Here is a 15,367-nt window from a genome sequence, read left to right as displayed (position 1 = left end):
CCTTGCATCTGGCATTATCTATTGCCTCAGGCTTGCAGTGAGGCCAATGCCTAATATTAAATGGCTGTCCCGGGGAGGATCTGAATTACCCCATAGGTCATTGCGTGTTTTGCATATGGGTCCGTGTGGGTCCTAAAAGTCATTCTTGGGCATTCGGGAGGACAATCGGCGCCCTGGATGGACCAGCACATCATAGTTGAAGCCGCGAGCGAAAAGGGCAGCGCGGTCTCTTTAAGAGACGCCAGGAATGTATCCAAACAGACCGTGCGCGCAGCGCACGTGACTCACAGCTGATTTCCGGCCCCGCCCCCTTCTCCGGCCCGCGCCGCCGAAGAGTCAGTTCGCTGCGGCCCGCGGTCCCCAGTGTCGGCGCGCGCGATGGCGCACGCTACCCCGCCGAGCGCACTGGAGCAGGGCGGCCCCATCCGCGTGGAGCACGACCGCCAACGCCGCCAGTTCTCCGTGCGCCTCAACGGTACCGAGCTGCCTTTGTTTGCGCGCGCGCGGGCGGGACGGGGCGGGACCTGCGGGCGAGCGGACGGACAGATGGATCCCGGGGCGGGAGGGCTCCCGAACCCCCGACTGGCACCGCCGGAGCGCGTCTGCCCGGGCAGCCCGCACCTGCTAGCGCAGCCGGCCTCCGACATCGCGGACGGAGGGCTGCCACCCCGGGTCCCAGAGAGCAGGTCACTGGTGGCCTGCCACCCCCACCCCCCGGGTGTTCGGTTGCTTCCTGCCGCCGTGGAGGAGCCTGCGCGGGCCTGGGGCATAACCTAGGGAATGTGTGGCCTGGAGGAAGAGGCGGGTAGGTGATTCTGAGACTTTGGCCAGTTTGTCTAGTCAATGTGTGCCTCGGTCTCCCGGAATCTGCAGTGGGGATAGCTGGAGTGCACACCGCTTTGGATGAGATGCTGTGGCAGTAAAGGTTCAGAATGACACATTTGGTGCACAGCTGATAAACATAGATAAATGGTTACTTTTCAACAGATAGAGAGGTCAAAGCCTTATCTTCTGTAGCGTTTGTACCAGCAGACCAACACTCCTCCCATTGATTCTAGGGCTGGAAAAGATTGTGGAATATGGGACCTTGAGCTCTCTGTAGCCCACTCCTCCCAGCTGGGCCCTCTGGGGAGACCTGACTTAGCCACTGCCCTTATTTTGATTGGAAGGATGCACCACTTGTGTGTGGTCGGCCAGTAGGTAGGTTGTAAGCAGTGAAGCGTACGAAGCCTATCCTGACTTCCTGAGCCAACCTTCTGTGACCTGCACTTGGAGGCCAGGTCTCCCATTTGTGCCACCTAACCACCGTGGGGGCAGCTGTTACTTCCTGTGTTGTGACATACCGCCCCACTTACAGATGAGTAAACTGAGGCTGGGAGTGCAGGAAGTGGGACCTGCCCAGCCTTAACAAGACCAGAGGCATATTCAAATCAGGGCCCAGCTGCCCCTTGCCCTATTCTTTCCGTAGAGAAACAAGTCCTGCTGTCATGCTGATGGTAGCTCAGCTGACTGTGACACTTGGCCCTGATCCCTTGAGAGGCCTTATCTGAGGGTTTGGGTTTTTTTCTTCAGATCCTCTTTTCTGAAGTTTTCTTAGTTCCAAGGGACTGTGGAGGCACATCAGATCCACAAAGAGAAAGGCAGAACCCTTGGGCTACCTTTTCTTTTCTTTTCCTTCCTTTCTTCCTTTCTTTCTCTTCCAAATGGGTCCAGTCACAAGGACAGTACTCTTGAGAGCTGGCTATGAACAGAGCATATCCTTAAACTTAACCGTTCTGCAATCTGCTGCCCCGTTGACAGGGAGACAGAGTTGCTAGAGGCGGGCAACCTCGCCTCTGCTCCTCCTGCACAGCCTGGGCCAACAGTTTACTGAGTACCTACTATTTACCTGCAGTCTTCAAAATGCCCAGGACTTGTAGGGCTGCCAGTCTAAAGAGGGAGATGAGTCTCAGATGAATTGCATAATATCTCATAAAACCAAGGCCTTGGGAGAAGTGGTCAGACAGAAGGAAGGGTCTATTGGGGCAGAGCCACTGTTTGACATTAAGTTCCAAGCAGGTGGTATTTAAGTAGAGACCTGAAAGAGACAAGAAACAGCTGTAGCCGTGAAGCAAGACACTGTGTGAAAGAAGCCTTTGAGAGCAAAGGCCCTGCAGTACCCATTGTGTGTTTCAGAGCAGCCAGGAGCAGTGCAGGCGTAGAAGAGCGTGACAGGTAGGATAAGGCTAAGAGGTCAAGGAGGCAAATAATATAGGACCCGGAGATGTGAGCTTGGGTGTGGCTTTGACCTTCAGCGCTGTGGGGTCCTGAAATGCCTTGTAAAGAGGACAGATGCCATGGACCAGGAACCCTAAGGCTGTGCTGAGGGGAAGCGCACTGTGGGGCATGACAGTGGGCAGCTGCACAAGTCCAAGCAGTGTGAGCAGAGGTGTGAAGAAAAGTCTAAGTCCTGAGCATGTGTGACAGGAAACACGGAGGGAGTTTGTTGATTGGAGGAGACTGGAACTCAAGTCTACATGACCCCAGATTGAAGTTCTGAAAATGCTGGGCGTGTAGCCACTGCTCCATGGGTGGGAAACCAAGGCACAAGGCTGATGGACAACTAGTCCAAAATGGAACTTCGGATGTGTATGTGTTTAAAGATTTGTTTTTATTTTATTTGTGTGTGTGTGTGTGTGTGTGTACAGACAACATACATTCCAGTGCCTGTAGAGGTCAAATGAGGGCATCAGGTCTGGCAGCTGGAGTTACAAGCAGGTGTGAGCTGTCAAGACATGGGTGCTAGCCGGGCGGTGGCGTCGCATGCCTTTAATCCCAGCACTTGGGAGGCAGAGGCAGGCGGATTTCTGAGTTCGAGGCCAGCCTCGTCTACAGAGTGAGTTCCAGGACAGCCAGAGCTACACAGAGAAACCCTGTCTCAAAAAAAACAACAACAAAAACAACAAACAAACAAAAAAAGAAGGTGGTGTCCAACTGGGAGGCCCTGGGTACCTGGGCATAGATGCAGCAAGTAGAAAGATCAGCAGGGGGCTAACCAAACTCTCAGTGGCTGCTGTAGGGAGAGGCTGCGATTGAGCTGTGGCTGGAGCCTGCTGGCCTTATCTAAGAGCAAGCCCATGGACCTCTGCAGGCCTTCGCAAACATCTGCTGGGATCCCACCAAAGGCACAGGGACCAGGCTGTGGGGCTGCCATATGCCACTGGTCCACCTCCAGTCTCACAGGCATCTGGTTGGAAGATGTTTCCTGGGTGTCTACCCCTGATGACCAGACACCAAAGGCCTAGGCAGAGAATCACTGTGATACCCCAGGGTTGCCCACAGGCTAAGTAGGCTCCTTGGGATTGAGAGCAAGAAGAGACTGAAAATGTTACCCCAAGACTGCTGGGAGCTTAAGCTGGGCTTTGGGTGGCCCTAGGATGTTCATCACCTGGTTCCCTACACTGCCTGATTCACCAGGGCCAGCCACTCTGGCTGCCTTGCTGTTCTGGGCTTCTGAAGATTTTGTTTCTTCTGCTCTTACCACTGGGACTCCTCACACCAAAGTGTCCTGTTCCCTCATTCCTTCAGGTCTTGCACAAGAACCAGATGTCCTCTGTATAATGACAGCTCTCACTCCTGCTCCCTACCACTTCTCTGCTCTCTGAGCCCATCTTTCAATGCTGGCATCTGTGTCTCCCTTACTAAAATGGGAAGGAGTGCTGTGTCCGTTCTGTTCACTCCAAAAACACAGCCGGAATGTTGTGGGCAGTCAATGAAGTCAGTGACTTCATTGACCCCAACAAATACAGAACCAGACCTGGGTCCCATGTCTTGCAGCTATAGGGGGTGGCTGTGAAGGTTACATCTGGGCCTTGGCCAGGGAAATGGGCACAGAATAATTCAATCTAAGGAGGGAGTTTCAGCACAGGGGAAGGCCATGACCTTTGTAGATGTGGCTGAGAAGGGAGGTGGCATTCTAGGTCTGGAAGAAGAGCATAGTTCCACAAAACAAAGCACTCTGGCCGGCTGTGGTGATGCATGTTCATGATTGCATCACTCTGGGTTCTAGGCCAGCTTGGGCTACATAGTGAGATCCTGTCTCAGAAGAAGAAAAGGCTCCAAGACACAGAGCTTGGAGAGGGGAGCTTGTGCTCTGCCTCCAGCCCCGTGTGGCTGCATGACTTGGATCTCAGGAGTCTACCTGTGGAAACAACATGGGTCATAGTCTCCCTCCTGGAACTGAGGGCAGAACCCTGGAAGACTCCTGGAGTGTGTGTGTGGAATGTGATTCTTCACTGAGCCTGTCACCCCCTTGTGACAATGCCTGGTACAGGCAGGGGACCCATGCAGCATTTAGGAGCTGACTCTTTGGCGCATGAAAGTTTGAATGTAAAATGCAGCTTGTTTAAAAGTTAAAATACGGGGCTGGAGAGATGGCTCTGCAGGTAAGAGCACTGACTGCTCTTCCGAAGGTCCTGAGTTCAAATCCCAGTATCCACATGGTGGCTCACAACCATCTGTACTGAGATCTGATGCCCTCTTCTGGAGTGTCTGAAGACAGCTACAGTGTACTTACATACAATAAATAAATAAATCTTAAAAGAAAAAAGGAAAAAAGTTAAAATACGTGAAGTGCAATTTGCTTTTGAAGAAATAGATCATGTAGCCCAGCAGTGGTGGCGCACACCTTCAATCCTAGCACTCCGGAGGCAGTGACAGACAGATCTCTGTGAGTTCAAGGTTAGCCTGATCTACAGAAGTGAGTTCCAGAACAGCCAGGACTATACAGAGAAACCCTGTCTAGAAAAAAACAATGGAAAAGGAAAAAAAGGAAGTAGAGCACTCAAGCCCAGCTCTAGTAAGTTCTAGCCACCCTAGGCTCCCTGAGACCCTGTCTTAAAAAGACAGACAGACAGACGTTGTTTTATTCTATTGCTAGGGAACCCTATGATCCCATCTGCCTTGGGCCTCTCCTGCCTTGCCTGCACTTGTTCTTCCTTTTATGCTCCCCTTAACTGTGCCCTTCCCAGCCAATGGGCTTTGTCCTGGAGCCCTCTAGCAACCCCTGCCATAATGGCTCTCCCTCTCCCCCTGCCGGCTTGAGCATTTCTTTCATACCCAGACAATCACTTCAAATAAAAAATGTTAGGTTTGCCTTTGACTTCTTTTTCTCATTGAGCACACCCCAACTACCAGCAAATCCTCCGGGGGGACCCCTGTGGAGCAGTAGGCATCCTCTTCCCACAGGGACTGAGGCAGCTGGACTCCTCTGCCCTAGAGTGTTGATGCAGCGGGAGGATTCTGTGAAACTACGAGTTACCTTCCAATCCTCCACTGAGGACCTAAGTCATGACAGCTAAGAAGGCACAGCACTTACCATGTCATTTCCCCCTCCCTTGGTCCACTCTAGCCACACCAGCATCTTCACTGTCCCTTAAAGATCCCTACCCTGCCCCAGAGCCTTTGCACAGGTGTTCCTGCTAGAGCATCTCCCTGATCCAGCGCTTCTCACATCCATTTCCCACCTACTGAATGTTTCAGACTCCGCGCTTTTCCTGTTTCTCTTAGCCACGAGGGTAGATCCTTGTCCCTTGCTGTATGTGTGGACAGAGAACGACAGGTTGTGATTGGAGCAACTTCTCCTGTCACATTTGCCAGCACGATTTTTGGTTGACTGGTAAACTCTCATCTTGACAGGACTGGGAGGATGGGTAGCTCTTTGTTCCTGCTTCCTGGGCCCAGTGGACTCTGATTTGGCTTGGGTCTTGGTTAGGGGATTGGCAAGTCTTATGCTCTGATACCGCCTCCTGTTTCCTCCTCCTCCACTGAAGTCAAGGATTTGTTGGGCTCTGTCGTGTCCTGTGCTGGACCTTAGAAAGGGGGTTTAGGGGCTGGTGAGATGGCTCAGTGGGTAAGAGCACCCGACTGTTCTTCCAAAGGTCCAGAGTTCAAATCCCAGCAACCACATGGTGGCTCACAACCACCCATAACGAGATCTGGCGCCCTCTTCTGGAGTGTCTGAAGACAGCTACAGTGTACTTACATATAATAATAAATAAATCTTAAAAAAAAAAAAAAGAAAGGGGGTTTAGGTTTAGCTGAGGGGAATGACAGTAGCAAAGCTTTGTGAGTAGTTGTGTGTTGTTGGCACCAGCCTGTTGCAGAGAGTGCCTCATTGAATACTACATACAGCCCCTGAGGAATGCCATCATGGTCCTACACTGGGCATAGGAAAAGCGAGACCCAGAGTTAGTCAACATTCAGCTCTTTTTTTTTTTTTTTTCCTCGAGACAGGGTTTCTCTGTGTAGCCCTGGCTGTCCTGGAACTCACTCTGTAGACCAGGCTGGCCTCGAACTCAGAAATCCGCCTGCCTCTGCCTCCCGAGTGTTGGGATTAAAGGTGTGTGCCACCACTGCGCGGCTAACATTCAGCTCTTATAGCACTTTGGTAGTCTGGTTCCAGATTCTATCCTTCACTCTGTCCTCCACCCCGGGGATTGCCAGGGATAATGACGCTCCGAGGGCCCCTGGAGTCCGTACTTGAGCTGTTTCTCTCTCTGCTTCAGGATGTCATGACCGAGCTGTCCTGCTCTATGAGTACGTGGGCAAGCGGATCGTGGACCTGCAACACACAGAGGTCCCAGATGCTTACCGTGGGCGTGGCATTGCCAAGCACCTGGCCAAGGTAAGATGGGTAGCAGAGCAGGACGCAGCTATCACCCTCCCCTTACAGAGAAGATAGCCTGCTGGCTAACTCTGATCTGCTTCTAGACCACAGCATAGCTTCACAGGCCCGTCTGGCCAAGAGTTTGCATGTGGCAGTGGGAGAGCTTTGGATACCTACTGCTTATGGTGCTCCTAGGCCCTGTGGCAGGTGGGGCCACTATTCTGAACCTGGGGCCCCACAACCTGACTCTGCCTTGGGACTAGGACTGGGCATGCAGTACTTGCTTAGTTAGCCCTGGTGATGCATAGTGGATGAGTGTCCAAGTCAGTGGCATCATGCCCTGGTCCTCCATCTCCACCTGCCTCTCCCAAGCACCTTAGAATTCCAGGCTGCCTGAGGACCAAGTCCAGGTGAAATGAAGCAAAGAACGATTTTCAGGTGCAGCTCCTGTCCCTGTGCTCTGCAGAGAGCTCTATACTGGTTTCCCAATCCTGTCTCCCTCCCTCTCTCCCTGCCCTGGCTCTCCTAGACAAGGAGGCCTCTTTACCCTCCCTGTGGGGCTTCCAGGGCCTTGTGCCCTGCCATATAGGACCCGACCTGTCTGTGTGTTAACCCAGTTAACCAGAAGGGAACTCAAGATGCTGGCCTAGGCAAAGTGGGAAGGTTATCCATGTGGAGAACCTGGAGCAGTAACAGAGAGAGCTGGTGACTACCAATCTTGTTGGGCTACAGTGGGCCGCAGTCCCCAAGCAAGCTGCTGCTCTAACAGCTGTTCTCCCTCTGCTGGCCCAGGCTGCCCTGGACTTCGTGGTGGAAGAAGACCTGAAGGCCCACCTCACCTGCTGGTACATCCAGAAGTATGTCAAGGAGAACCCTCTGCCACAGTACCTGGAGCGTCTACAGCCATGACCCTGGCCACTGTGTGCAGGAGTGCACCCTGTGGGCCTTCTGTGTGGGCCTCAGCCAGCTCATGTGCTCTCAGGAACCTGTTCCCATGGGGACAGGCTCAGAGTTATTTTTGCAAGGACACCCGTCTGCAGCCTTCATCCAGGATTCTGGGGACCAGCTGCTGGTTGTGGATGTGTGAAAATCCAGAGTGGGACGAAGGGCAGGCCAAGTGGCCAAGACCCACTTCCCACAGAGGTCCTCCAGCTCTGCTGAGGTGGTCCTCCTACCAGCTGCACATCCCCTCTGGCCTGGCTACTGGGTCCCTGCTCTGATCAGCAAGAGGGTGACGTAGAGTCCCTGCCACCACCTCCTGGCATCAATGTCCTTTCTGCAAATGAGGAGGGTGTTCCTGGAGCCAAGAAGAACAACAGGAACCCTGTGCGCCAGCTTCCCAAGGTGGAGGTGCCAAGCCTTAGCCACAACCAGTGCTAACCCTTTCTCTGTCTCAGACTTGTGTACCCTGGCACAGGCAGTGGGACAGCGGCAGAGGGCAGCCAATCCTGGCATGTGAGAGAGCCGAGGATTCAGCTCTGGCCCAGGCTCATCTGAGCATGCACACCAACACATGAGCACAAGAGGCGGGGCAGGTACCCACACTCCACACTGTTTGGCTTCTCATGTGGGTTCTGCAAGAAAACAAGGTCCCTGTCAGAGGGTCTCCCTTCTCTTATATTTTTGGTTGTGAGCCTAGCCTTTAACGGCTGAGCCATCTCTCCAGCCCAGGGGGTATCCCTTCTCATGCAGTCACCTGCAGGAGCCAGCCCAGAGGCTTAGTGTGGTCTGCTGAGCAGCCCAGTTACCCTCAGCCCTCGCTGACCTTCAGCTGGACTTGTCAGGGCCTTTCTTGTGGGTCACTTTCAAGATGGGTGAGATGGTGGCACACAAGATCCATTTCGCATCTTTTGTACTCCTGGCTTCTGACCATCTCCCCACTGCTGCTTAGGCTACTCCAGACATCTGTGCACAGACACCTTCCCACTCTGCAGGAGTACTGAAATCTGGACCAGGAAGCCATGCATCCTGGCTGGGAGGTCTTAAGTTCAGAACCCTTGGGCCTCACTCACCACTGCAGTCATGGGCACAGACCCTTATGGTCCCCACACTCAGCGTCTCCCTACCTCCTGCACCTCTGGCTCTTACCCGGTTCTTGATGCTCCTCTTCCAGCCTCCTAGAGTTCCAGGATAACCCAGCATACTCCTCACTACTGCCTCCCTCCTCTGCTACCCCATTCTGTCTGACAGGGACTCTTCGGGGTCCAGAGAAACCCCTGGGCCTCTAAGAAGACATTGCTGACTGCTCTGACAGCTGTGGTGGCAGTGTGTCCACAATACAGTACTTGAATGAGGGCCCTGAGTTATGTGGACCCAAGAAGAGTGGCTGGGCTTCCTCCGTGGGCTTGTCTCAAGTTCCTGCAGGGTGGCCTGAGCATTCCTCACTGCCTTGGCAGCCTTAAAGTCCCACTGACCGTGCCCCGGAGGCTTCATAGCCTTGCGGTGTAGCAATAACTATATCTCTGCCTCTTCCTCCTGGCCAATACCGCCCAACTGGGCCACTCTGGTGCTATCCCATCTGCCTTCCCCTGCCCCTCAACACCTGTTCCACGTCCTGAATCACTCCAGGAGCCTGGTTAGGCACTGGCACTCTAGACTTCACGTTCCTTCAGTAGGTCTGTGCAGTGCTCAGACCTCACCCTAGGCTTTCTCTTCCTTGCCCAGTCTACACAGGCAGTAACTCATGTGCCTTTCCTACTCTGAACCTGCCACCAGTAGTATCTGGGCCAAGACTGGTCTTGGGACCTGCATCCCCTCACTTTTCTGACTTTTGAACACATTGCATGATCCTGTTGGTCACTGACAAAAAACTAAGGCACAGTGAGGTCAGGGGCCCCCAGAGCGAAGAAGTAGGGCAAGATAGGTTGTGTTGGAAGTGGTTCTCCCTGGTGCCCAGCCTATTTGTTGGTCCTCCAATGCCTGCATAGTTGGACAGCTCCACTGCAGGGGAGTCTAGGCTCCAAAGGCTGCCAGAGCCTGACTGAGGTCTCCCAGCACAACAGTGCCAACAAGCATCGGGATCCCAGCCCAGTCTGGAGAACTTTGCCATCTGTATCCCTCCATACTACCTGAACCTCAGAGTTTTACCCTAGAGGCCACACTCCTCATTGCTGGGCAACAGCTTTACAGGGATTCCTAGAAGTCATGGTGCCACACTAGCCTCTGACACATGAGCTTCTCTTTGCCCTCAAGTTGGTCATTCAGGGTTCCTGACAGAACTGTTGGTAAGCACAGGAGCAGTGCAAGTGTTCCAAGATGGGAGCACGTGGAATCTGCTCATGCAGCCCTTCTTACACGGGACCTAACCCACAAGGGCCAGGGTAGCTAGTGTACCGAGTGCAAGGCACAGCAGTCAGGCTCTGTGGTCTCACCCCCTCCTTAATTCTCATGCAAATCCCAAGAGACACCACTTACTGGGCCTGTCCTGCAGTTGAAGGGACAGGGTCAGATTAAGTGGGTCACCAGCCTGCAACCCACACAACTAGACAGCCCAGGATCTAAACCCCAGTCCCTGACCCCTCAGTAGTCCCCAGCTTGTGTATTGTGGTCAGATGTCTACTTGGGAAACAAATGACCTCAGTAATACATAGATAACATTTCTAGAAGTTTCCTTACTCCTTTGAAGGGCTGAAATGAGGATCTGTCTTGAGTTGCAAGGTACATATGGCCAGCATTCAGAAGTCTGGCTTATGAACAGGAGCACTCCCCTGGAGCACCTGGCCACTCACCTGCTGTTCCTCAGATCAGGACTTGGGCTGGTTCGAGTCCTCCCACACGTCCTTTTACTAGTCTCAGGGTCCTGCTTCCAGCTCATTGCCCTAAGTTTCATACACGAGATCCGGTGAGGCCGTGGCTTGAACCTTTAACTGCAACCTCGGGGATCACATTTATGGGTTTTAGCTGTGTCCCATGGCTTCAAGATATTAAAGATGCTTTTCTGGTTGTCAAAGGTGCTCTCTGCTTTTCTCTCGGTGCCTTGGGAGGAACAGTTGACAGTGTTATTTCTGTCACCTTCGGTGTTGTCATCAATCACTGCAGCTAGTCTAGCCGGGAGGCCCTGGCTAGGGCCACAGGGGTGGCCATCGGGTCTTCCAGGCTTTGCCTTCAAAGCCAGTGATTACTGTGGCATTTATTAATCTAGCGTGGGATGTCACGGCAGAACCAAGATTGAACGTTCTGTAAAGAGCAGATTGGTTCTAGGATTCCCAAGGCTAGAGGGTCCAAGGTCAAGGGTCACATCTGGCTGTTTGCTGCACTGTCTGTGGCAAAGAGCAAGGAAGCATGGCCAGACGCCCTTTACAGTAACAATGCAGGAATGGTTAACTCATGCCTAAGGGCAGAGCTAGCACTCATGACCTAGAAACCTCTGAAAGGCTCCACCTTTGGCCACCACTGCACTGGGGCTGAGCCTCAGTGCATGACCTTTCTGGTGCATGTTGCACTCCATGTGAGGTTTTAGGGGTCCATTTTCCCCAGCATTGGAATCATGTCCTGGTGGGGACAGATCAGCAATCCCGTGTTTACAACTTTGGGCAACTTTCTAGGAAGTCGGTCCCAATACCAGCAATGTCAGCTTGCACAGAAGAACGAAGAGCACTCAGGTACTGATGTGGGATTTAGGGCAGAGAACTTCTAAAAATGTTAAAATTCTCAAAGTTCCTCAGATTACAGGAAGCTGGAGGGATATCAACAGCATAATCAGGTGGCCTCCGAGGGGTCTCCCTAAAGAACACATTCCAGGAGTTACAATATTCTTAACACACACACACACACAAAACGAACCACTAATTGAAAATGTACTGGGTAAGGCTCTGACGAGTAGGTTTCAGGCCAGCAGCCAGACCCTTATGGTGTACAGAGAGCTGGCAGCCCACACCATCAGATTAAGCAGAGGCACTTCTCAGCCAGGCGGTGGTGGCACATGCCTTTGGTCCCAGCACTTGGGAGGCAGAGGCAGGCAGATTTCTGAGTTCGAGGCTAGCCTGGTCTACAAAGTGAGTTCCAGGACAGCTAGAGCTATACAGAGAAACCCTGTCTCGGAAAAAAAAAAAAAAAAAGAGGCACTTGTGAGCAATGGTGCCAGTCTTCTGATAGGTCAAGGCCTGATGGGTAGAGCATTTTCTCAGCATGCATGAGGTTCTTGGTTCCATCCGCAGCAACCAACCTCGATAGAAAACCAGCGAATAATGGGTCTCAAAGCCAGACCTTAGAGGAGGATCCTTTCACCCACTGTCACTACAGCAAACCTGGCCGAGATCCCAGCACCACCAAAGCCGGGCTTTCACATTGGGAGCAAGTTATCCTAAGGGTCCGGGGTGGGGTGGGGGTGGGCACACTTGAGCCAGGAAGCATGGTGTTAGGTTAGACCTGATTTGGTAGACTTTTGGATTAGGGAAGGGATGGGATCCATAAGGGCTGACCAAGAGCTTGGAAGATTTGTTCCTGAGAGTCAGCCTCCTGCAGGAGAAACATGAGGGGATTCCAACCAGGCATGTTGTGAGATTGATAGGATATTTGAGCCTCTCCAGTGGCTGAAATCACAGAAATGTGTTACTGTGTGGATCTAGATTGTGTTAAAGGCTTGGTCCACAGCCTGTGGTGCTATGGGGTGGTAAGGGAGACTCTTGAGGGTGGAACCAGTAGGAGTTAGATACCTGAGATATACTCGGAGAATATATCTGCACCTGGTCCCTTCCTGTCTGCTTCCTGGCACCACAGAGATGAGCAGCCTCCTCTAAGTCACCATAATATGTGATGTACATCCTTAGCATAGGCCTCAAGGCAATGGAGCCTAATGAGCTATGCAGTAGTGGCACCTACCTTTAATCGTAGCACTCAGGAGGCAGAGGCAGGTGGTTCTCTGAGTTTGAGGCCAGCCTGATCTACAGAGTGAGTTGCAGAACAGCCAGGGCTACAGAGAAAAACCCTGTCTTAAAAGAAAAAAAGATGGCTCTCCTCTGGCCTCCACCTCCCGAGTGCTGAAGCTACAGGCATGTATCACAGTGCCGAATGGCTTTGGTTGGTTGGGTTTTTTTTTTTTTTTTTTTTTTTTTTTTTTTTTTTTTTTTTTGGTTTTTCGAGACAGTGTTTCTCTGTGTAGCCCTGGCTGTCCTGGCACTCACTTTGTAGACCAGGCTGGCCTCGAACTCAGAAATCCGCCTGCCTCTGCCTCCCGAGTGCTGGGATTAAAGGCGTGCGCCACCACGCCCGGCGGTTGGTTGGTTTTTGAAACAGGATCTGTACCTGCCTGAGTCTGGCCTCAAATTTGAGAATAAGAGTTTTGGTTGGCGTTTTATCTGCTGGCTATGGAAAAACGTATATGTGAACTTAGAAAAGCAGGCCATCACATGTAGTCAGCTATCTTGTCACTATGACCAAAGTATCGCACAGAAACAACAGAGGGAAGATTTATTTTGACTTACAGGAAGCCAGGACAGAGCTCCTGGCGACATGAGTGTCATGGGGAAGCTCGTAGCACTATGGATGTCAGGGAGGTTCCTCATTCCTGCACAGTGAGGGGCTGAACCCTCATGGATCCTCTGTCCTTCCTCCTAATTCAGGAATTTATCAAGTCTCACCAACCTGATCCCCCACCAACTCCATGTCCACTTTTGTCCCCAGCAGTGGGAGCCTGTTCTCTGTCTTCCGGGCTTTGTTTTCCTTTTGCTTCACTTGGTTTTGTGACATGATCTTACAAACTTTTTGGCCTCAAAATTGCTTTGTTTGGGCCATTTAATTCCTGATCCTCCTGCCTCAGCCTCCCAAATACTTTGATTGAAGGCAAGCACTACACACCACAGATTGTTTCTCTTTCACTTACTAAGACATGACATCTAGATCAGTGCACAGCGTATACATAGTGCACAAAATATCTGTTAGATGGAGTAATGGATAGATGGCTGGATAGATGGGCAAAGGGGTGGATGCACAGGTGGGTAGAGAGACAGGTGCAAAATAAGCTTGGGTGGGTGAACAAATGGGTAAAAGGATGGATGAGGGAATGGACAGGTAGATAAATGGGCGAAGGGATGGATGGATGGACGGACAGACGGACGGACGGACGGACAGACAGGTGGGTTTATGTGTAAACAAGCAGATGGGTGAGTGGCTCATGCAAGTTACAGGGTGTAATAAGAAAGGAGGGTGGGGTAGAGAGAGTTTGGTCTCACAAGGACATAATACATGCAGACAAAATGCCAAAACATGGAAAATTTAAAAATAAATTAATTTTTTAAAAGATTGCAAAGGATTCACTTCCCAGGTGCTGTGGACAGAAGCCTCCACCCTCAGCAGGGATGGAATTCACTCACAGCTACTCCCTACATTGAGCCAGAGACAGAAATATGGGAGACAGGAGGTAAAGTAGTGAGGCCTGCTACAGTCACATTAGGGAAGGCGGGGTCACAAGCAGAACTTACTGGAAAGAAACCGGAAGATACTTTGTTGCTAAGGTCTCCAGGAAGCTTGTGGCTGGGAAACAAGCCTGGGGTCCCAAACCCGTTTGGGCAGAACTCCAAAGCCCTGTGCTCTTACAGCAGATTTGATCCCAAGGAAAACGGAATGTAGGAGATTCAGGTCCATCCTGGAAGGGGCCTTTGAAAAGCATGCCCTTGGGATTCTACTACCGCTGAGGCCTAGGCCATTGCGGGCCCTCCCCTTCACTCTTGTGATTTGAACTTAAATGGTGTGAATTCCACCCATGCTCCACCCTTTATCTGGATTGAGGAAAATAGCTCGGATTTTATTAGAGAACACAGAATGTAGGAAGAACAAACTGAGAAGATCTAGAAAGGGAACAGCAGCAGCGCAGGGAGAGAGAACAGGATGTGCAAAGGCCCTGAGACAGAACACACTGTGTGAGCTGAAGAACAACAGTGGTGCCACCGGCGGCTAGGGAACAGAGGGGCGGGGTAAGTAAGGGCTGCACTGGCTTCCTTGAATTTCAACCCTAGAGCAAGAGCAGTATGCCAAGGATTTCTGGGCAGAAGAAACATCATCTGCTTGAGGTTTTAGAAAGTTCTTGGGACTGGGGCAGTGGAACCGTGGGCGCAGGGTACACAGGCATCGGGAGTCGAGTTTACATCCTCCGTGTTAGTGTGGAGCTAGGGGCTACTCCAGTCACTCCTGCTTGCAGCAACCTTTCTCCTGAAGTTGCTGTAAAGGAAATATCAAACCCCCTACCAAAAGCTGTCTGTCGGTGGCCCTTTAACGTGCTCTTAGGTGCCCAGATGGCAGGAGAATGGCAGGTGCCGGTCTCATATCTTCAAGGAAGTTTACAGGCTCAGGCTGCTGACTCCAGTAGGTAGGTCCACAGGCCACCCAGGGCAGCACAACTCCTCTCTCGTTCTTCCTCCAGGATTTAGATTCCCGACCCTTCCCTTGCCCCGAGCATCAGGCACAGCCTGACCACAGACCTATGCAGTAGCCTCCTCACCAACCACGTGGCATGAAACCTGTGTGAAGGGACCCCTACTCTGCCTCACGCTCCCCAACTTGCCTCAGATCCCTGCCACGAGGCTGCCCATATGTATGTCTGTCCATGGCATTAGTAACTCGACTAATCAACCTCGAATTTCAAACCAAAAACCTTTTACCCAGAACCCACCTTAAAAACCCACAATGGAGCCGGGCGTGGTGGCGCACGCCTTTAATCCCAGCACTCGGGAGGCAGAGGCAGGCAGATTTCTGAGTTCGAGGCCAGCCTGGTCTACAAAGTGAGTG

The 15,367-nt window shown here is 52.1% G+C and overlaps 1 protein-coding gene across 1 annotated transcript; it reads left to right on the top strand.

Annotated features, from left to right (window-relative positions):
- The first annotated feature begins 319 nt into the window (after positions 1–319).
- On the top strand, positions 320–10,595 carry Natd1 (N-acetyltransferase domain containing 1). Its single transcript, XM_021177517.2, has 3 exons — positions 320–475; positions 6,546–6,664; positions 7,439–10,595. Exons 1-3 carry the CDS (start codon positions 379–381, stop codon positions 7,553–7,555), a joined length of 333 nt encoding a protein of 110 aa, XP_021033176.1. The 5' UTR covers positions 320–378; the 3' UTR covers positions 7,556–10,595.
- Positions 10,596–15,367: the final 4,772 nt, after the last annotated feature.

This window comes from Mus caroli, chromosome 11, assembly GCF_900094665.2.
Source record: "Mus caroli chromosome 11, CAROLI_EIJ_v1.1, whole genome shotgun sequence".
Classification (NCBI taxonomy): Eukaryota; Metazoa; Chordata; class Mammalia; order Rodentia; family Muridae; genus Mus; species Mus caroli.
Note: the sequence above shows the minus strand (reverse complement) of the source record. Positions and strands in the feature narration are given on the sequence as shown.